Genomic DNA, 19215 nt, shown 5'->3' with positions numbered 1-19215 from the left:
CTGCGCTAACCATACGATGTAAGTTAATCAATTCAGCCGAGTTCGGTACCATGATTGTAAATAATTGCCTATTGTTGTCCATTATTATTCCAGTTTCAACGTTCTTGCGAAGAATATCATCGCTACGTTAAATAGCCCAGCATGACGTTAGAAGCATACGAGCAACTTTGGGATACTTCCCACGAGTTTCTTACAAAACATGTCACTTTTGTACATTCCGTTACTAAACTGATGCTGGAAAGGGTGAGCATGTGTAATTTACTTACTTACTTCTCGTTTAATCTTACGACATGTCCTTTTGATTTGAAAGGCGAGTTATTTACGCAACCAATTGATTTCCGAAGCCAGGGAGAATAGCACATTCGCATCGGACTTCGAAAAAGCACATATTGAACTTCAGCATATGACCAAATCATTGCAAGCATTTGTAGGCGAATGGCACAGTTTGTTTGGAATGGAAACAGTGAATTCAATTACAGAAATAGCTCGCCAATGTTCAGTTCCCCGCAATAAGTTAACATTGGATTGTAGTAAACCGAAATTGGAGTGTTAGTATAACATTCACTGATAAATATAAAAACGGCTAATTTGCGTTTAATTTTAGATAACTTGAATCAAAAAATTCAGCTTATGGTTACGTACATTTTGAATTCACAACAAGGATATTTTTATGCAATGGATAAATCTAAAACAGAGGAATTTGCTAATCAACTAACACCGCTACAACAGATACCCAAGGTTCTGCTCACTAGGCTACCATCAGCCGGGACAATGTTTATCCTTAAACTAGATGGAATATGGCACCGAGCTGTACGCACTGATACCACTGGAGGCCAGCCCAACTTAGCTGCAGTTTTTCTGGTAGATCTTGGAGAAATATTGACCTATGAAGAAGAAATTCCTATAGCTGAACTTTCCATAGAGCTGAGCAAAGTTCCGGCATATGCAATAAAGTGCCGGCTGGCGTCTAGTGATTGCCAAATTCTATTTAACTTATATGATACGATATCGTGTAAAGTGGTTGCGACAGAAAATGAACATATGGTAGTGGAAATGAGTCAAGAAAAAATAGTCGCTATTACTAGAGATAATTTTACTGAAGAAGAATTGAAACAGTTAGATGACTCACCAGAAGGAACAACAAATGCCATGAAAGCTGTGCTTGGCTATGTACCGAGAGATGATATCGAAATATGTAAGCATTATGATCCACGAACAAAGCGGTGTTTCAAAGGAAGCAATTGCAAACTGAGGCACGAAGAAAAAGATCCTGAAGGATGGACTCTTGACAAGGATACGGTTTCGGTGGCTATCCCAGCGCAAATGGAATTTCCTTTGCCGAATAGTTATGTGCAGTTGCAACCAACATTCATCGTGGATGTTGAAAAATTTTATGCACAGTTAATTTCAAACTCGAATAATAGCAAAGCTTTTGCGTTGCTAGTTGGTACTATGAACGATCCAGAAATAATAGCTGAATACAAACCGCTGAAACTGATGCCATGTAAGTGAAACATCTACTTATATAAATTACTATGTACATTATAAACATATTTTAACTTTGAACTTTTTCGTTACTTCAAATAAGCTCTCGGAGAATTAGTCATAGCAAAATATGAAGATGTGTGGTATCGGGCCACAGTGTGTGACATATTCGAGGATGATGTGAGCGTGTTTTACGTAGATTATGGCAATACAGCCATTGTGAGTGCGCACGATGTCCGACGTTGGGAAGATCGTTTCAAATTTTTACCGTACCAAGCAATTTGTTGCCGTATCGCAAATATCCGTCACATTAAACCATATCATATAGAAGCAATTCAGCAGCTTAACTATTCAATACTGGACAAATCATTGAGAGCACTAGTCATGTGAGTATGAGCTAGATATCATGCAGTGACAATTTAATTATCGCGGCGATTCATTTCCGTTTTCAGTGACAATAAATATCCGTGGGAGGTGCAACTTTTCGACAATGAAGGCTTCGACATAGGTAAAGCAATGGTAATGACAAAACTAGCACTTCCCCGCATCCCATGCAAGTTTGATGAAAATGCATATATTCCTGGATAAACGTAAAAAGTGAACTGGGAACGATCCGTTTATTGAAAATATTTTCAAAAATACATCCAGACAAGTAACATTTCAAATTATAGCATACTGTTCGTAAAGCAGTTCCCTGATTTTATAATAATCCTCCGAAATACAACCCTCGATAGTAACTCGACCAGTGTCCACTCGACGCAGAGCTACTGTTCCATTACTACACCAGAGCACGCCACCTGAAAACTCGGATGCAATGTTACTCTTCATGAGGATCTGCTTGAAGTCGATCAGCTTCAGTTCGTTGATAAAAACGGGATTGTGAGGCTGCAAATCTTCCGGAGGCAAGGGCTCGAGCGTTAGAATTTGTTTGTCTATCTTATCATCGACTAAATCTAAATCATCAACATCCATTGGTGTATCCCCCGTTCCTTCTGAATTCGTGCCTGTACCAGCAACTGCAGGATTTGCCGAACCAGTGCCGTTGAGCGTGTTTGCTGCTACAGTGTCCTTTTCTGCCATGGTATCTATTCGTTTGTTACGTATTACGATCTGAGCATTCACCCAGGCTACCTCAGCGTCTTTGCCTTTCTGGAACTCTAGCTGGGAAACTAACGCTTCCGTTAATCGCACCTGATAGATGTGCGTTTCTGTTGTGGCATCGATTATCTCGCCGCGATTCGGTGTAAACACGCGGGCACCTATGTTTTGCTGACAGTGTTCCTCGATATGTGCTGTGTTGGCCGGTGATCCACGAACTACCACTACTCGACGAGGTCGCAGCTGAGAAAGAATCTTCAGAAGCGATTCTCCGTCAGAGCGCCCCTCAAAATCGATAAACTGTACCTGTGCGTTAATCTCGATCGGTTTGCGTGATTGAACGCATTTTGTCGGTTTGTCCAGCAGTGTAACTTCGTCATCTTTTTCTTTTTTTATTTCTTCCGTTTTTATGTAATTCTCCTTACTGTCATCTCCTCCGTTCGTTTCCGGTCCAAGGTCGGCCATTCGATAATCCTCCGGCTGAATGATTTCTCCATACTCATCGTATTTGATTTTCTCCTCATGGAAGGGAAACATGGCATAGTTTTTCTTGCTCGATTTAAAAAATCCGGTATGAGAACGACCTTCTGGCCGCACGACGATATCATGCTTTCCAGTAATGATATTCATTTCCAATTCATCTTCTGAATCGGAACTGCTTTCATCGAGGTCACGTTTTTTGATTGATCTACTCAACTTTTCCCCTTCCGTTCGCATATACTCCTCCAGTTCCGCACCCTCCAGCTCTACTCGACGCCGAATATCCATTTCAATTTTGCGTCCGTTGCCCCCGTTTTCTATAAGATCGCGAGCCATAGTGCCTGGTGATGATCTACTTGTAATAATAATGCTATTGCTGGCATTCGGTGCCCACTGTATAAATAGTTCGCGTGAAAATCCGCTTTCCATATCGGGGGAACTAGCGAGCACAACTTTTGGGCTGGGAACTTTTGCTAGATCCGCCATCGTGTGACATAGACGAAGATGCTTGAATGTAAATGGATTATTTCGAGCCCCTTCAAAGCTTTTCATAAGTTTATCGCTCATCCATTCTATCTGACTTTTGGCAAACTCCACCACATTATAGCTTTGATTATTCAATAGAGCAAGCGAGTAAGCCATTAGGCCGGATTCCTTATTCTTCCATAATTGATCGAGCATGTGCGCGAGTTCCAAAACTCGGCCGGCAGTATCTACTGTCACTAGGACGTTGCCATTGTTCCGGAGCGTTTGTAGAATGTTGGTCATAAACTTCTCATCACGTGCTCGACGACGGGCTTGTTGATACCGTGCATTATATGCGTCCGTTATAAGTAGTGAAGGACGTTGCAGTTTCTCCAGTTCACATCCATTGAGGTGCCTTTCCTTCTTATGATTGAAATCCGTCGCGTACACTATGTCTTCCTCGCCTACTTTTACAATTTTCCAGATAGTTCCACCAATCAGATGCCCAGCGGGTAAGGGCGTAACCGTAATCCCGTAACCCTTGCCCTTCATCGACACGCTTTGATTATATTTTAATTGAACTATTTTATCGAATGCTGCATCTATGTCGTCCAGTGAAAATAGATCGAAATCGTGCATATTATAGTGGGACATAAACATGTCGTACATAAACATCTGCCCCATCTTGTATACAGGAATCGTCGCATATATAGGACAGTTAAGACCAAGTTTTCCTACTAAATACGGCAATGCACCTAAATGACTACCATCTGGATAAGACAGCAGTACGGCGTCTATGGTATGAACATACCTAATAACCAAACGAAAACAAAGAAGCAAAGTAACGTATATTATTTGGTGTACTTGTAACAAGATTACGCAGATACTTTTTTATCATGCACTGCTTACTTTTTTATTTCTTTAATAAACCCCTGATCAAATTTTTCGTCCCATCCGCAATCGAGCAAAATTCGAACATCGTCCACTTGCAGTATATAGCATGGAGGAGATTCGTCCATTGCTCCCGATATAGCGTGTAGTTTTATGATTGAAGTCATGACGCTGTGATACAAAGTAAGTTACACATTAATTGAAATGATTTCTTTTTCACGTTGTGCGCCGGGAATCGTATAGAAACACGGATTTTTTAGACGCGCCGCGATTCACTATGTTATGACAGATAAGTTGGCTCGCAGTCAAAAATGACGCTTTGTACAAACAGGATTTGGCTCAAAATGATCGTCAAGCGATAATCAAGAATGATTCGAAACAAAACATAAATCGTAATAAACGAAAGTAGAAAGTGAAGCTCAATTTCATTAAATGTCCTCAAGCAATAATGGTTCTCAAATATTATTAAAAATTTCAAAAACATTTAATACAACTTTTAGCTCAATGTACTGTGGCGCTCAAATTAAATTGACATTGACAATGCCCTCACCTGATAGCATAGCTCACGGGATCTATTGCAGTCAGGTGACATCCGAGTTTTGCATTTCCAACCAAAACAGTTTTTCACTCGAGTGAGAAAAGATTTTTATTTAGATTCATCGTCGGTGCTTGAATTTCGCAGAAAGCTAAGATGGCTCTTCTATCAGCAGCTAAAGGCAAGCTGATTTCCGTTATTGGAGATGAGGTAATTGTGCTACTTCTCACATAAAAATGAAATTACACTGCCTTACCTAATTGCATTCACAACATCTTTCCACTACACCAACAAATCATCCTTATTTAATCAAATAATTCATGCTTATTTGAATTAATTTGTATCTCTAATCATAGTTATTCAATATGGTATATATTGCAGGACACTTGTGTCGGATTTCTGCTTGGAGGAGTTGGAGAGATTAACAAGAATCGTCACCCAAACTTCATGGTTGTTGACAAAAGTACGTGCGCCAATAATAGAATCTTATGGAAATGTTTTCTATATAATTTTGTAACAAGTTTCAATGTTTTTTAGATACGGCCGTTAGTGAAATTGAGGACTGTTTCAAGCGATTCATTAAGCGCGACGATATTGATATCATCCTTATCAATCAGAATTACGCCGAGTTGATTCGTCACGTGATCGATGCACACACTGCTCCTACACCAGCAGTTTTGGAGATTCCTTCCAAGGATCATCCTTATGATGCTAGCAAAGATTCTATTCTGCGCCGTGCCAAGGTATGTTATAAAATTGTTTAACCTGAATTTTGTGTAACAACTGTCTTGTTTCCGCAGGGAATGTTCAACCCAGAGGATATGATAGCGAATCGTGGTTAAGAAGTTTGCGTATTAATTGTTGCCCGTGTCGTGATCCCTTATATGCAATTTCTCGCAGAAGTAATGTAAAATTATTGGCGCTTCAAACTACCCGTTGAACATTGGCGTGTGTGTAATTTATCGCATGGTTACATCGTTTGCATTCCAAGGATAATAGAATAGTTCTCCTGAATTCAAGTTATTTTATTTACAGCAAAGAAAATTGCGCCACACAAATTCTTGATTTTATAATAAGTGGTAAAAGTACGAATATTTCGCATATTTTTGTTTGTAATTTACTCTTTCCAATCAATTTTGTAGTTCATATATAACGCTATTTATTATTTTATCGTTCTTTGATAATGTAATAAATGTCTAGGCCAATCAGTGAAATAGTAGAAGCTCTCCTCACAAAATCCGTATATTCACGCTTGCCCTCCACCAACGTCCCTTTACTCTAATGTATTCTGGTAAGGTCCTCCACAATTTTGATTATATCATCAACCGTGGCATTACGCTTTGAACCTTCGACGTCGATTTCAAGTCCCAACGAGGCTTCACGCATTTTTTCCCTGTTCAAGTCGAGGAAACTTTCCACCAAATCTCCATCGATGAAACCCTCGCAGCGTTCTGTCTTCATCTCGGTATGAAAACTACGCCAGTATGATGGGTCAATTTTGCCGACGGATTTGATAGTGTTCGTAAGATTTTCTTGCAATTTTCTTAGAAACTCGTAAAAATCACTCTGAATTTGAGTGACCAGCCCGATCGCTCCGTTTACCGTACCAAACAGGACACAACCAGTCGTGGGCGTTGTGCGTTCGCTAATGTTTTGCATTACCAAAGATCCGTGGCGGAACACGTTCACCATATCTCCTAGATGGAACTGGGCCACCTCTGGCATCTGTTGACGCTCTTCATCTGTCGTTGCCGCGCTGTCCTTAAGACAAACGAACAGATTGTTGCTGTTGTCCGCACCGAGAAAAGCGTCGTCGTCCAGGATCTCAACTGCCGTCATCCAGTTTGGTTGATAATCGCGCGCTATTTCCTCAAAGCTACCTTCCATCTGTTTATATTGCAGCAATGTGATAGAGCGCATCAAGTCTCCAACCAAAATGAAGTCACCTAAAAATGTATCAATGTAAGGTACGTTCATTCTCTGTTGGGAATACTTTCTCCCAGTGGGAAATATAGAAGTTGCGCAAACATACCTTTCGTTTTACAAAATAGAGCTAGTACGTTGTTGAAATGGCTGCACTCCAATCGAAGATCTTTGTCATCGGTCCATTCAAATAATCGCACAGTTGAGTTTATGCACGCCAGTACGCGTCCATTGAACTCTACTAGTGAGTAGCAGGCGCCCTTGATTTCCTTCTCGCTGACTAATTTTAGTTCATTGTCCGCGTAGCGGTAGATAATGATACGTCCTATTTTCGGTTCGGGCTCCTCTGGATTGACCAATCCAGTTCCAACAACGTAGTATGTATTAGGATCGTTGCCTAATTTGGCGGACATCAATGAGAGTGCGTACTCCGCTTGCATAAACTGGTGCGCATGCAGTACCTCAAATGTGTTTTGGTCAATGACAAGCAAATTATGGACTTCCACTTCCTGTCCAAATTCAGTGCTACTAGCACCAGGTTTCAACAAGCCCATGCTGCTCGATTGCGTGATGTTGTTTGTTTGGGTCGAGGCACTCTGTCGCGCGGGTGTGAGGCCGCTTGAGTCCTGTATGTCCATCCGGAACGTTATAACACCAAACGTCTGCGATGCCTCCTGATACGCAATACGCCTCGGCGATTCTCCGAGTGGCACCGTTCGAATGTGCAGCTTTTGAATTTCGTCTATTGTGCCAAAGATGACGGAATTTCTAGTTGCAAGTGCCAAAGAATCTTGGTACGCTTCCGCATTAAGCGAACACATGTGATTGACCTCCTTCAAATTGACGTTCGAAAATACTAGCTTGTGGTTCGAACTGTAGATCACTGTCGGTCGATCCGAACAAGCAAACACGTTTGTCGTGGAAAGCGACCGGAAGGTCTTCAGGATGGTGGGCTGTGTACCGAGGGTCACCTTCTTTTGTTCCGACAGTGATCCAGTGTTCTTGTTTAGCACAAAATAGTACATTGAACCATCCCCAAGTGCGCACAGGAGATAATTTATCCCCTCGAATGCAGCCATTAAGATCGATCGAGGGATGATTTCTCCTCCGAGTTTCTCTTTGTGCAACAATTCCAATGTCGGCACCTTTAGTACGCAAGCCGCAATGTCCGTCCACAGACCAACGGCCACAAACTCCGAACGGCTTGCATTATCATCCAGCGGTGACACATCTAAACATGCTACCTCGAAGTTAAGCGTTGTCTGACTCTGATATAGCAGCTGGCCTTCATGTATCTCAATGTAGTACACATCCTGCGCCGAAGCACAGACTAATTGAGTCGAATTAGCGGAAACGACGCCAATTCGCTTGTTATCTGGTGGCTTCCATTCATAGGTCATGGACTTGTTATCGACTGAAATCAATCGTGCCGAGCTAGGCGTTACCTGAAGGATCTGCCCGTGAGATACATTCGCACAGTAGAATGTTTGCTGTTCGCCGATAAATCCAGCAATTTCTGTCTCCTCGACTTCATCGCCCGACAATGTTAAAACACGTGTGTGGCCCACGAAGGATAGGATAAGTGTATTGTCGTACGGCGAGTCATCGATGCCAACGCGCAGCGCCCACATTCCCTTGATGCCAGGAAGATCAATGCACGCGTGCTCTTGGATGCCGATACCATTTCGAATGATACGCAGTGAACCCTCTTTGAAACTACCAGAGCAAGTGATCATTTGTCCCTGGCCTTGGCGCTCCAAGTCGACAACACACATGTCCACGATCGGTGCGAGATTGGTGAATGTTTCCATTAGCATCACGTAAGCGCCATTTTCACCGGCGGTGGTGTTCAATTTCACCAGCTGCGAATCACCATGGCGCGATCCAATAAAGAGGACACCATTGTCCAGGTAAGTGATACATTCTGGGATAGTTATTTCACCCAGTAGTTCTACCTTGATATCCCGCACAGTTGTCTGGCCTTTCGTATTCTCCTCCGTCTCGAGGAACATCATGAACAAATTGCCGGCCATATTTCCTAGCAAATATCGAAGACCTTTACTGTCGATTCGCGCGTAGCAGTTAATCGTACTCTGCTTTATAATTGCTGGTGCGACCGCTACGTAACTGTCACCGTCATGATACACAATCGATTCTTGGCCAATCACAATGGCCCCACCCAGCGGCATCGGTACAGCAATCAGCATGGTCGCCTCCGTTTCAACGTTATCCTGTTTCCAAGCGATCTTAGTAAACTCTTTATCCTTTAAGCTTATTTCGTGAGTTTTTATATGACGCCCATTTATGTCCTGATGAATCACAATGAGCGTCGGATGCGCCGTACCGTACAAAAACTCTACATCTTGCACGTGCATTTCTTCCATGCGCAAACTGGTCGCTTTTAGCTCGTTTGTGTCCTTATCCAAGGGAATGATCTTGAACAGACCCTCGTACAATCGCATTCCGATAACACGAGCCTTCGGATCTATTACCGCAAGAATACCTGTTTCTGCCGGCTTACCAACACGATCTGCGACATTACCATGTGCTTTAGTAATAATTTCGATATCATCTCCCTGCACTGCGCATTGTAGGATCATGGCGTTGTACCGATGTGTTAAGATAAAAATCAAATCTTTTGTTTCACCCTGCAGCAAGAAATATTCAATGTAGTAGTCCTCGTTTGGATCATTTTTTAGGAATTTCAACACTTACTGCTGGGCGGAAGAGTTTCATAACCGCGATTTTCCCATTGATACCAATTTCTTTTATTGGTCGTAGTCCTTCCGGTGTTACTAAGTAAGTTTCCAGTCGGGAACTCTTAGCCACAATCAAATTAAGATCGTTGGGTGAAGTGAAATTACCTGAAAGAAGACGAATCAAATGAATATAGAATGGAGAGGAATACACATAACCTTAAGAAGCGCGTATTTCAATCGTGCTTCGTGTTACAACAAAACACCGGTCTATTTCAACTTGTGTGAAACTGGAATATGTTTTGATTCCCACTTCAGACTAGACCGGCAGTTTTACACTCAAAGTGAACAATGCAATTCATACTGCAGAGTCGCTACCGAGAAGCCTTGCTTCTTCATGCACGTACCGGTAACACAAGCGGTAACCGCTGTGGGTTTCTGGGCAGTCACAATGTAATTGTATGACATTTTAGCCTGCCTAACAAGTTTTTATCGGTCGAATATAACTAATTCGAATCGATTACGCTAGAAAACAATAAAATAATGCTCAATTTTGGATCAGATACTTTGTTATGCGAAGCGCACGAAACGCGCTTTGACACGCATTGAAGCTATTCATCATGACAGCTTATGGCAGAGCGACACATGACTGTTACTAAAGGGCGAAAGCGTTTCAAATTTGAAAGTAAATTATCTATTTCAATATTGAGTAATTTGATAATAGAATGTAATAAATAATGTGATAGTAAAATCATAATACACAAAGTGCATCCCATTTGTTACATCTTTATTTGAATGGAATTCTATCAATGTTGCTACATTTGTTAATTCATTGCCAACCAATCGAAAATTTCATCAATTCCTTCCTTAGTAATGGCACTAAACTGGACAATTGTTATATTTTGGGGTATTTGTTTTTGAAATTTCTCCATTTGCAGCATGAGGAGCGCTTCGTTTCGCATCTGTCGATATGCGAGATCCATTTTGGATAGCACAAGTAAAAATTTGGTTTTCTGTAACCTTGGTTCGGCTAGCATAGAGTACAAGAGAACACCTGCGCCAAGAAAGAAAAATAGTTCGTTGGTTTAGATATCAATTTATTAGCGAAAAATAAAAAAAACGACAGCACTTACCTGCGGCAGATATTTGACACAAATTCGACGTATCTACAACGTAAATTAGTTTCTCGATGTGATTTAGCAGATAATCACGCCATATTGGTGCCAAGCAACCTCCCACTTCCCGAACCTGTACTAATTCTTTACGTTTACCCGGAGGTGGAATTTTTTGATTTACATCCTTTTCATCTATAACGATTGGTGGAATTTTGATAGTGTACAAATTTGTTCCTACACTAGGTACAGAGTGAGAGGTGAAATTAACTGAATCAGGATTTTGCAAACAAGTCAATAGGAGTGTTTTTCCTGCACTCATTGGACCCAGGCACAGATAGGACATTATTCTCGATATCTATTTGAACACATTTCAACATTCAACTGATTTATTTTATTTGATCGATAATGCTAAGCGTTGCCATGAGCATAGATTCAACGGTTTAGAATTGGTAAGGCCGTTACTGAAGGTGACCGGCAATTGACAGTGCAATGTTTACGTAAAGGCACGTCTGAAGAAATAGGAGCTTAGGATTTTTGCGGTTCTTGTTGTGATTTGGCGGCACAAAATGAATTTCAACATTTTTTCTCGTCTCCATCAAGGGCTTTCACATAGTCCATTACTAGGTAAAATTCTACATTATTCATACGCTATAGTAGGCATTATATATGAACCCTCTATTTGTTCCAGTTACTATCCGAAATGCATCGAAGAAAACTGGTGGTAGTTCTAGAAATTCTCCCAAACATCCCCGTCCTAAACATCGTGGTTGGAAGGTGCAAGATGGACATCATGTGTCAGCTGGAACTATTCTTGCAACTCAACGAACGACCCGGTTCCATCCTGGATTGAATGTAAGTTAAACAGTTGAATAAAGTTAGTAAAAATGTTATTCAGTTGATTGTCGCTTTGTAGGTTGGTTTCGGCAAGAATGGCACACTTTTCGCTATGGAGCATGGAAAAGTGTATGTTACCTGTGAAAAGATTGATCCAAACTGGGAACACACTTGGGTGCAACGTTGCTACGCTGGCCGCGAAGGACAAACTATTTATAAAAAGTTTTTTAACGTTGTACCAGAGCCTCAGCATCAACGGTTCAAATTAATAGATGAGATGTAAATTAAACCGATAGACATTTAGCAATTATTATTGAGTGCAAGTTTTAGTTCTATATTGCTAACAATCGGATAGCATATAAATTGGAATGAACGTAATTTCTTTTTGCTTCAATTCAATATATTTTACGTTACAATTTGGTTCGTCAATTATTTTAGCGAAAGAAACAATGCTGCGCAGCAGGCTCTTCCCTCTACTTTTTCACTTTAATTGTCATTGCAGTAAATCTTGCTTGTAACTTATACCATTGAGGCAAAACGTGTTCCAAAGCAATGTTTAGAAATGAGCCACGATTAAAAGCTATTGTAGATAATGCCTAACATTTTGCGGATTTTTTTCCTCATTCTTTTGTAAAGGTATTGATGAATTACGGCGGGGGATGAAGGACGAACAAATAAGCGAACTTTGCTAATACACAAAGTAATGCAATATTCTACTACTTAAATCCTTAGTCCATCACATCCCATTCGTGGTTTCCTGTCTTTTTATTTGTTTTGCATATGGAGATTAGTTTCTCATATTTTTTCCATTTACTTCTTCCAGAATTCATCAAACGATTTGCCAACGAGTCACGATTAGTAAATAATAAAAATAAATAAGTTGTGAATGATTCAAGCATATGTTTTTCTTCGCTATAATCGTTTGAAAACAAATCGAAACCTTAACCACACTCATGCAACTATTTAACCAATCTCCAGATAATAATAATGGTACCCATTATATTACTTGTGTTTCGTGAGCCATTCCTTTTCTATAACACGTTTTTCAGCATATCTACTACAGCGCTGTTTAAAAGACTGGAGGAAGGTTTAATTTGTTCACTATGCTTGGGTATGCAGCTATAATATGCTCTGGTAGCATGTATATGAAAACTCTTGTATTGATACATCACTATTTCGTGCAAATAATTGAACTAACGAAACAAAAATAACCACAACATAATCTATACGTAAATTGCTATGCAAAAACACATAAAGGCTCATACAAATATACTCCATTGTAAATGCTTAGAATATTTGCCATTTTGGGTATTTCAAATGTCGTATTCCCGATGTGAATAGGTTTTTAGAGACAAGCAATGAAGGGGAAAAAGAACAACATTTTTTGCGGAATTTCTTGTTCCTAACTCACTTCGGCTAAATGTTACGCATATAGACAATGTTTTCATTTAGCGCCGCATGATTCGTTCCAACATTTACGATATATTACTCATTTTGCAAAAATTAAGCTAGACTAGAATTAGACGTAACATGTAGCCAAATTGGAATAGATAGTTGATACATTGTTTTTGATTACTGTGTAATTCGTCGGATATGTATTACCGTCCGACATAGAAAAACTCGTTGTTAGTTCGTTTCTCGACTGCATGTGGCATTATTCGTTCAAAGCATCATAGCTAAATACCAAATATTGCTGGTCAATCCGGTGACAAGGAACCATTGTGTGTAGTTAATATTAGGGGTATCGCATACGGATTAATATTGCCACAAGGGACATTCTGCAAATGTGGTGTAACAACTTCAGCTTGCGCGTTTCATTGATTCCGAACTATGCTTAATTACTCGAACGGTATTTACGGATTTTACTAGCTTGTTAAATTTAATCACGCGACGGAAACCTCAACAACGATTCATAACGATTGCTTTTCGATATTTAATCTCCGTCAACGAATCAAAATCTGTTTCGAACTAAATCACAGCTATCCTTAAACGAAACGCAATGGTATTCTAATATACATCCTTTGCACGTGCCTTTAAACGCCCCCTTCATTTAATTTTCAATACTGCGGCTTCCGTACAACCCGATGACGGTTTTCTTTATCCGCTTGATGTCTCGTGCATTCGTGCGACAACAGCCTCCGATAAATTTGACGCCCATTTCTACCCACTGCGGTATGTAGGTTTCCAGTGGGGTCAGATTTTCCGCGCCTCGCCAGCATCCGGCAGCCACGTCCCATAGTTCTCCAGAATTTGGATACACAATCAACGGTATGCGATCGTGGTCTGCCGTACCCACGACTCGTCGTTCATGAACTGATTTAAGCAAGGGTAGAACGTACTCAGGATTAACACAATTAACGCCGATCGCCAGTAGATTGGGATTAGCAAGTTGCTTTGCCTTATTCCATAGCGCTATGACCGTATCGGCAAAGCTTTCCCCGTGTGCAGTGACCGAACCGTCGCGGCACTGGAAAGATATCCAAAATCGAACATTTGGATGTTCAGCCGTAAGCAATTCCAGCAGTGCTTCCGCCTCCATTCGACATGGTATGGTTTCTATTGCAAGCGCGTCGACGCCGGCCTCTACGATAGCGTTGATTCGTGAACGGTGCCACTTCTGCAAACGGTTCGCTGGAACTTGGTCTGCATACGCCCCCGTGTACTCCGATCCATCGTGAAGATACGCTCCATACGGTCCAATAGAGCCCACCACCCACGGTATTTTGTGTGATTTGTTCTCTAGCTTCTCTCCTAGATAGCGCGTCCGCGCGCGCTTAGCCAACTCGACGCTGGATTTGATGAGTTGTATTGACTCGTCCTCGTTGAGATCGAGAAAATCCATGTAGCCTTCGATGGACGCTTGGTAGGTGTTGGTCAGAATGCAATCCGCACCCGCCTTCAAATAATCCAAGTGGGTATCGAGGACCGCCGCAGGATTTGTGGCGTTGAAGCGAGACGTCCACAGGGGGTCTTTATCCAGCTTTGGGCCCAGCACCACGTGTTCCGAAAGCTGTGCACTGAAACCGCCATCAATAACAATCACCTTGCGTGAGGATAGTTTGAATGATTTGCTCTTATCGCCGCGCACCGGCATCGAGAATGGGGCACATTTGAAGGGATCATCATCGTCGCCTAGGGAATCTGGAATGTTTTCGGGAGAAAATGGGGCTGCCTGTTGAACTGTCGAAAAAGTCGATCCTACGTTGGCGACCATTTGAATTAATGGCAGCGACGAGTGTCTCGGGACTTCAGGAGGAGTTTTCAAACTGCCCTGACTGCCCTGCTCCCGTATCTTATCAAATTCCTCGCCAAAGATGTGATCCTCAGTCATTTGAGAGAATGGGGTGGGGTCGCCAAACGGATTCCAATTAGACCCTCCGCCCGCGGAAGATGAAGAACGTTGCTGGCTCAGCTGTGGATTGGAACTGGTCGCCAAACTGGTGGCTCTGGACTCAAAATAGGAGCCGATGGTAGACCCCTGCAGCTTGTGCAGCGAACCGTTGGAGCCGTTCGTTGTTGACATTCCAGCGGACGTGGACGTGTGCCCGAGTGCGTTCGTTGTGGGCGGCTGATAATTGTTGTTCGATTGGTCATACGGTGCCAGGAACTGGGAAGTTTCCGTAGCAAACGCTTTATTAAAGGCAGATGTATCACTCACATTTCGTCTGTGTCCCGATGCTTTGGGGGGAGCTAAAATGGTCCCTGTAACCCCGCTGTTTGCCGAAGGAGAGTTAACCGATCCACCAATGGAGTGGTTTTGGCTACAATTGGACGGATCCTGCGGTGCAACGTGACCAGGAGATTGAAGAAGCGATAACGACGAGGACGGTGAGTTGTGGACAGATCCTGGACCAGCCATCATCTCACCGCTTGCTGCTGGAGGTAATTCTTCCTCTCGGAACGGGTCCGGGTAGGTGGTCTGAAAGAGTGCGGCTACTGCAACAGGCTGCGAAGGTAATGCGGCCGGTGCATGTGTACCAGCTACGTCCGCAACAGAATGCTCGATCCCGCTCACAGTTGATGGGGTGGCAGCCACTGATGGTGGAAAATTGGCAGCGAACTTTGCAACGAACGCCTCCGGAGGATCCGATCCAGCGGGAACACTGCTCCCAACACCGGAAGTAGGTGCGGTACCGGGAGTAGGAGAGGAGAGAATATTTTTGGGTGAAGGATTTGGTGGCAGTCCAAGCGAGAAGCTGTTTGCTCCTACATTTGGTGTTGCTACTTGTGACGCTTTCGGTCTCTGCCGCGGTGCTACGCTGGTACCACCTTCCATTGGCAGATGACCGGTTGGTTTGTTTGCCTTCGGTGTTGAGCTCGCCTGTCCCACAGCTGTCACCGGTGGCAGCCTCTTAGTTTCTGATTCAAATGGGGGCACGACCAAGGTGGTCAACGGCGGAACATTGCATTTCGTGAGGTTGCGAACGGGATTTGTTCGTCCAGCGATACCAAACGCCACCTCGCACACCTGGTACACATTTGGCCGTTTGTCTGCGTCAGGTTCCAGCATGAAGCGAATCAACTGATGAACCTCTCGAGAATACTTCGAACCATCCGGAATGGTGAATTGGCCGCTTTGGATAGCTAAAGCGCTCTCGCCGAAAGGAAGCGTAAAGAAACAAACCTTATACAGCAGACATCCTAGCGCCCATATGTCCGCCTTCACAGTGATGTCTTGTCCATTGAAGAGATCGATCATTTCCGGTGCGCGATAAGAGAGTGTGGTGTACTTTTGAATTTCCTCCTCAACAACTGTGCGCCCGTGGCTGTTGGGATTGAGCACCCGTGCTGTTGCGGAGCCAAAATCACACAGCACGAAGTTTCCCAGCTCGTTCTGAAGAACGTTTTCCACCTTCAAATCCCGATGAATGATCGGTGTCTGGCATTGGTGTAGGCGAGCAACGGCTTCGGCGACGTCGCAGAATATCTGTAGCACTTCCGTCTCACTGAAACCGGTCCCGATGCGGGCGTTCATCAACGTGAGCAAGTTTGTTTTGCAGTAGGGCATCAACAGCAGAATCTCGTGTACACCGTTGCCTTTCGCGTTGATGCTATGATCAATGTAGCCGATGATATTTTTGTGCCCGCTGAGATTACTGGCAATTTTAATCTCGCGGTTGCACACACCCAAATCATACTCATTATTGACGTACAGTCGCTTCAATGCGTAACGTTCTCCTTTGGCTCCTTTGACTAGAAATACAACGGCAAACCCTCCCTCGGCTAGCACCTCCTCGACGGTTACTACATTGTCCTTGCTGAGTTTAAACGTTTTGCCGACGAAACTGTTCGTCTCACGGCTGCTGCTGCTGGTAGATGTGAGTTCATTTTTTGTTTCAAATTTTGATATGAATTTTTTCATCCTTTTGCTCTTTGCTATTTTTCCCTGGCACCTGGCTGGGCTTATCTATTTTCCAATCGACTTGCTCGGTCACCGTTGGGTAACGGTATCACTTGTCGCCAATAGGAACCTAGCCAAATAGTAAATCCGAATGAGTCGACTCACGCAGTTTCTATAATGTATTCCACAGATAAAAGAAGCTACGAAACGGAGGAGCTATAACGATGGTGATAGCATGAGATAACAAAAATACTGACTTATACCATAATTTTTCTATCACCACCTATACTTCTGTGAACTGTGTTGGACAAAAGTACTTTTGATTAATTTTGCCTTGCTTTGCGATCCGTTTTTTGCATGTATGCTCTCTGTCGTTATTTTATCACTTCCGCTGCAAAGCATGAATCACAATAATCAATGTGGGAAACATCGGATTTGGGGTGGTACTGGTTGGATCGCTTATCCAAGGTTGTTCAATTGCGCAAATGCTATTTTACGATGGTACTCAAGCGATTCGTCTGTTATATTCACCCCAATAGTAACAGGTAAGATACTACGTGTTCAAATCAGCAACACTTAGAAACTACCATCGATTGCTCTTTATCTAGAGCTCGGCCTCTTTTTGCACCACTTTATCCCTTATTTGTATACACTTTTCTGGCTAACAAATAAGAATTTTAATCCACGATTTATCGTGCGATGTACAGCAGTGTGATGAACTTTGCAGCCATTGGAGCGTAGGCGGTATGCAACAGCAGACTTAAGCAACGGGGAAACTACTTATCGCTGCTCCATACAAATTTAGTGGGCTCCTCCTTGTACGATACGCGAACTTCTATTTGGACACACAGAGGGCAACACGATTGTGGCATGCGTGAATGCGTGTGTAGCTGGCATTTTCGATGCATTCTTTTGACAGCTGGAGCGGAGAGAAGTGGTGCCAAACTGACGTAGCCATTGTTGCTATTGAAAACGTAGCTCGAACCTCTGAAGTTGATTTGGTGTTTTGAAAGGAGATTGGTTTTTAAAATGAGTAAGGGGAATTCTTGGAAAACCTTTGATCAACTGCGTTTTTCTCCCGCGATATTGCACAGAAAATCGCGCGTTCAAAATATTACTAGGAGAGGAAAGTTTCTTGAAAGTCTTATTCAAGGAGCCAGTGTGAGTAAATGTTTACTTCTTTGGAAGTGTAAAAATTACCCATAGTATTGATATTTGATTCAAGGTTCAACGATGTAAAGTAAATGAAGACGAACTTAACATTGACGATACCTCGGATGATGATGTATCTGTCTGCCCACGAGCTGGAAATGATTCCTTGTGTACACAGTATATCTCATCCATGCCGCGATCTTTGGACCCGGCAGAAGACACGATTAATCTGAAAAACCAGACAGATTCAGACGACGAACATATTTCTGAAGATGAATCTTGCCTACAACAAGGCGACGATAGCTCAGATTGCAGTGTATCAGACGATTGCCAGGAAATACGGTGTACAAAGACGAGAATGACTCGTCTAAATTTACCCGGTAAACAGAATCGAAAGCGTCGCCGAATTACGGATGACATGGATGTAACTGTTGTTGCTCAAACAACCGGGTTCAAAAAACCGGAAATGGTCGTAAGCCCGAAACGATTCAAAATTGTTCCTTTGAAACAACGCATCGCAAACGAGAACTCCATGGCATTAGAACAAACAACGACTAGCGAGCCCAAACAAGCATCGAGCTGGAAACTATTTGATAAATCGTTTTCGGAACAGGAACTAGATTCCATTGAAGACATAAATTCTTCGCCGGAAATCGCCGACGAATCTGGGAAACTAGAGTTGTACAATATAGAAGAACTACCATCGTCCGCAGAAGATAGCACAAGAGCCATTACCTCGCCGTTATCGTTTGCATTCACGGGATCAAGCTCCGTTCACGGTAAATCGCCCAGGAATAAAGCCATGAATCTCAATCATCCCAAAGCGTCGTTTCTAGGAACTATAGGCACCATACTTAACGACCAAAAAACAAAAAGAAATTATTGGCAGCATACGATACTTTCTGGGATGATCCAACCGGAGCTAATCGTTAAAGTGCATGCTATTGAGCGGTCATTCGGCCGAATTATGCTTACGTTTTACCGAATGACGAAAGTTGACAACAACAGGGACGAGCGGATAGAATATGTTGTCTTCATGGATCAACAAGATAAACAACTGCAACGAATACGCGCAGGAATGGAAGTCGCACTAGAACTAGATAAGCAATATGCGCCTCATCAAACTGCTTACAATAAAATAGTGTATCTCACTGGAGTGAAGATATGTCCCTTGCATACAGTCACGAAATAAATACACAT

At 42.5% G+C, this 19215-nt stretch overlaps 8 protein-coding genes across 8 annotated transcripts; 4 read left to right on the top strand and 4 right to left on the bottom strand.

The window, feature by feature from the left end:
- Nucleotides 1-141: 141 nt before the first annotated feature.
- On the top strand, nucleotides 142-2141 carry LOC128732246 (tudor domain-containing protein 1). Its single transcript, XM_053825421.1, has 5 exons — nucleotides 142-243; nucleotides 311-548; nucleotides 605-1504; nucleotides 1589-1871; nucleotides 1938-2141. The coding sequence occupies exons 1-5, from the start codon at nucleotides 142-144 to the stop codon at nucleotides 2071-2073; spliced, it is 1659 nt and encodes a 552-aa protein (XP_053681396.1). The 3' UTR covers nucleotides 2074-2141.
- LOC128732284 (probable cleavage and polyadenylation specificity factor subunit 2) lies at nucleotides 2071-4586 on the bottom strand. Its single transcript, XM_053825471.1, has 3 exons — nucleotides 4438-4586; nucleotides 2542-4339; nucleotides 2071-2421 (listed from the first exon to the last, which is right to left on the bottom strand). The coding sequence occupies exons 1-3, from the start codon at nucleotides 4584-4586 to the stop codon at nucleotides 2146-2148; spliced, it is 2223 nt and encodes a 740-aa protein (XP_053681446.1). The 3' UTR covers nucleotides 2071-2145.
- On the top strand, nucleotides 4582-6125 carry LOC128732285 (V-type proton ATPase subunit F). The gene is made up of 5 exons (XM_053825472.1): nucleotides 4582-4602; nucleotides 5102-5164; nucleotides 5336-5417; nucleotides 5492-5697; nucleotides 5755-6125. Exons 2-5 carry the CDS (start codon nucleotides 5111-5113, stop codon nucleotides 5794-5796), a joined length of 384 nt encoding a protein of 127 aa, XP_053681447.1. The 5' UTR covers nucleotides 4582-4602; nucleotides 5102-5110; the 3' UTR covers nucleotides 5797-6125.
- An 80-nt stretch (nucleotides 6126-6205) lies between these two features.
- On the bottom strand, nucleotides 6206-10041 carry LOC128732283 (DNA damage-binding protein 1). Its single transcript, XM_053825469.1, has 4 exons — nucleotides 9981-10041; nucleotides 9593-9741; nucleotides 6987-9525; nucleotides 6206-6900 (listed from the first exon to the last, which is right to left on the bottom strand). Exons 1-4 carry the CDS (start codon nucleotides 10039-10041, stop codon nucleotides 6233-6235), a joined length of 3417 nt encoding a protein of 1138 aa, XP_053681444.1. The 3' UTR covers nucleotides 6206-6232.
- Nucleotides 10042-10397: 356 nt separating this feature from the next.
- LOC128720822 (ADP-ribosylation factor-like protein 16) lies at nucleotides 10398-11035 on the bottom strand. Its single transcript, XM_053814519.1, has 2 exons — nucleotides 10707-11035; nucleotides 10398-10627 (listed from the first exon to the last, which is right to left on the bottom strand). Exons 1-2 carry the CDS (start codon nucleotides 11029-11031, stop codon nucleotides 10398-10400), a joined length of 555 nt encoding a protein of 184 aa, XP_053670494.1. The 5' UTR covers nucleotides 11032-11035.
- A 179-nt stretch (nucleotides 11036-11214) lies between these two features.
- Nucleotides 11215-11914, top strand: LOC128730980 (39S ribosomal protein L27, mitochondrial). The gene is made up of 3 exons (XM_053824075.1): nucleotides 11215-11312; nucleotides 11377-11540; nucleotides 11602-11914. The coding sequence occupies exons 1-3, from the start codon at nucleotides 11255-11257 to the stop codon at nucleotides 11803-11805; spliced, it is 426 nt and encodes a 141-aa protein (XP_053680050.1). The 5' UTR covers nucleotides 11215-11254; the 3' UTR covers nucleotides 11806-11914.
- A 1658-nt stretch (nucleotides 11915-13572) lies between these two features.
- LOC128731711 (AP2-associated protein kinase 1) lies at nucleotides 13573-16884 on the bottom strand. Its single transcript, XM_053824843.1, has one exon. It carries the CDS (start codon nucleotides 16882-16884, stop codon nucleotides 13573-13575), a length of 3312 nt encoding a protein of 1103 aa, XP_053680818.1.
- Nucleotides 16885-17892: 1008 nt separating this feature from the next.
- On the top strand, nucleotides 17893-19207 carry LOC128721833 (uncharacterized). The gene is made up of 2 exons (XM_053815629.1): nucleotides 17893-18022; nucleotides 18105-19207. The coding sequence occupies exons 1-2, from the start codon at nucleotides 17893-17895 to the stop codon at nucleotides 19205-19207; spliced, it is 1233 nt and encodes a 410-aa protein (XP_053671604.1).
- The last annotated feature ends 8 nt before the right edge of the window (nucleotides 19208-19215 follow it).

The sequence above is a fragment of the Anopheles nili genome, chromosome 2, assembly GCF_943737925.1.
Source record: "Anopheles nili chromosome 2, idAnoNiliSN_F5_01, whole genome shotgun sequence".
Classification (NCBI taxonomy): Eukaryota; Metazoa; Arthropoda; class Insecta; order Diptera; family Culicidae; genus Anopheles; species Anopheles nili.
This window is presented reverse-complemented; position numbering and strand designations above follow the sequence as displayed.

Bases quoted from the DNA above. Each gene is read 5' to 3' on its own strand.
- LOC128732283 (XM_053825469.1), bottom strand. From the start codon at position 10,041: ATGTCATACAATTACATTGTGACTGCCCAGAAACCCACAGCGGTTACC. The intron at 9,742-9,980 runs GTACGTGCATGA...GTCTTCTTTCAG, and splicing joins GGTTACCGCTTGTGTTACCG to GTAATTTCACTTCACCCAAC. The intron at 6,901-6,986 runs GTATGTTTGCGC...ATACATTTTTAG, and splicing joins TCTATTTTGTAAAACGAAAG to GTGACTTCATTTTGGTTGGA.
- LOC128730980 (XM_053824075.1), top strand. From the start codon at position 11,255: ATGAATTTCAACATTTTTTCTCGTCTCCATCAAGGGCTTTCACATAGT. The intron at 11,313-11,376 runs GTAAAATTCTAC...TATTTGTTCCAG, and splicing joins TTCACATAGTCCATTACTAG to TTACTATCCGAAATGCATCG. The intron at 11,541-11,601 runs GTAAGTTAAACA...GTCGCTTTGTAG, and splicing joins GGTTCCATCCTGGATTGAAT to GTTGGTTTCGGCAAGAATGG.
- LOC128732284 (XM_053825471.1), bottom strand. From the start codon at position 4,586: ATGACTTCAATCATAAAACTACACGCTATATCGGGAGCAATGGACGAA. The intron at 4,340-4,437 runs GTAAGCAGTGCA...TTTGGTTATTAG, and splicing joins TTTATTAAAGAAATAAAAAA to GTATGTTCATACCATAGACG. The intron at 2,422-2,541 runs GCAAACACGCTC...GTCGATGATAAG, and splicing joins CAGAAAAGGACACTGTAGCA to ATAGACAAACAAATTCTAAC.
- LOC128721833 (XM_053815629.1), top strand. From the start codon at position 17,893: ATGAGTAAGGGGAATTCTTGGAAAACCTTTGATCAACTGCGTTTTTCT. The intron at 18,023-18,104 runs GTGTGAGTAAAT...AACGATGTAAAG, and splicing joins AAGTCTTATTCAAGGAGCCA to TAAATGAAGACGAACTTAAC.
- LOC128720822 (XM_053814519.1), bottom strand. From the start codon at position 11,031: ATGTCCTATCTGTGCCTGGGTCCAATGAGTGCAGGAAAAACACTCCTA. The intron at 10,628-10,706 runs GTAAGTGCTGTC...TTCTTGGCGCAG, and splicing joins GTGTCAAATATCTGCCGCAG to GTGTTCTCTTGTACTCTATG.
- LOC128732246 (XM_053825421.1), top strand. From the start codon at position 142: ATGACGTTAGAAGCATACGAGCAACTTTGGGATACTTCCCACGAGTTT. The intron at 549-604 runs GTTAGTATAACA...GTTTAATTTTAG, and splicing joins TAGTAAACCGAAATTGGAGT to ATAACTTGAATCAAAAAATT. The intron at 1,872-1,937 runs GTGAGTATGAGC...TTCCGTTTTCAG, and splicing joins TCATTGAGAGCACTAGTCAT to TGACAATAAATATCCGTGGG.
- LOC128732285 (XM_053825472.1), top strand. From the start codon at position 5,111: ATGGCTCTTCTATCAGCAGCTAAAGGCAAGCTGATTTCCGTTATTGGA. The intron at 5,165-5,335 runs GTAATTGTGCTA...TATATATTGCAG, and splicing joins TTTCCGTTATTGGAGATGAG to GACACTTGTGTCGGATTTCT. The intron at 5,418-5,491 runs GTACGTGCGCCA...AATGTTTTTTAG, and splicing joins CTTCATGGTTGTTGACAAAA to ATACGGCCGTTAGTGAAATT.
- LOC128731711 (XM_053824843.1), bottom strand. From the start codon at position 16,884: ATGAAAAAATTCATATCAAAATTTGAAACAAAAAATGAACTCACATCT.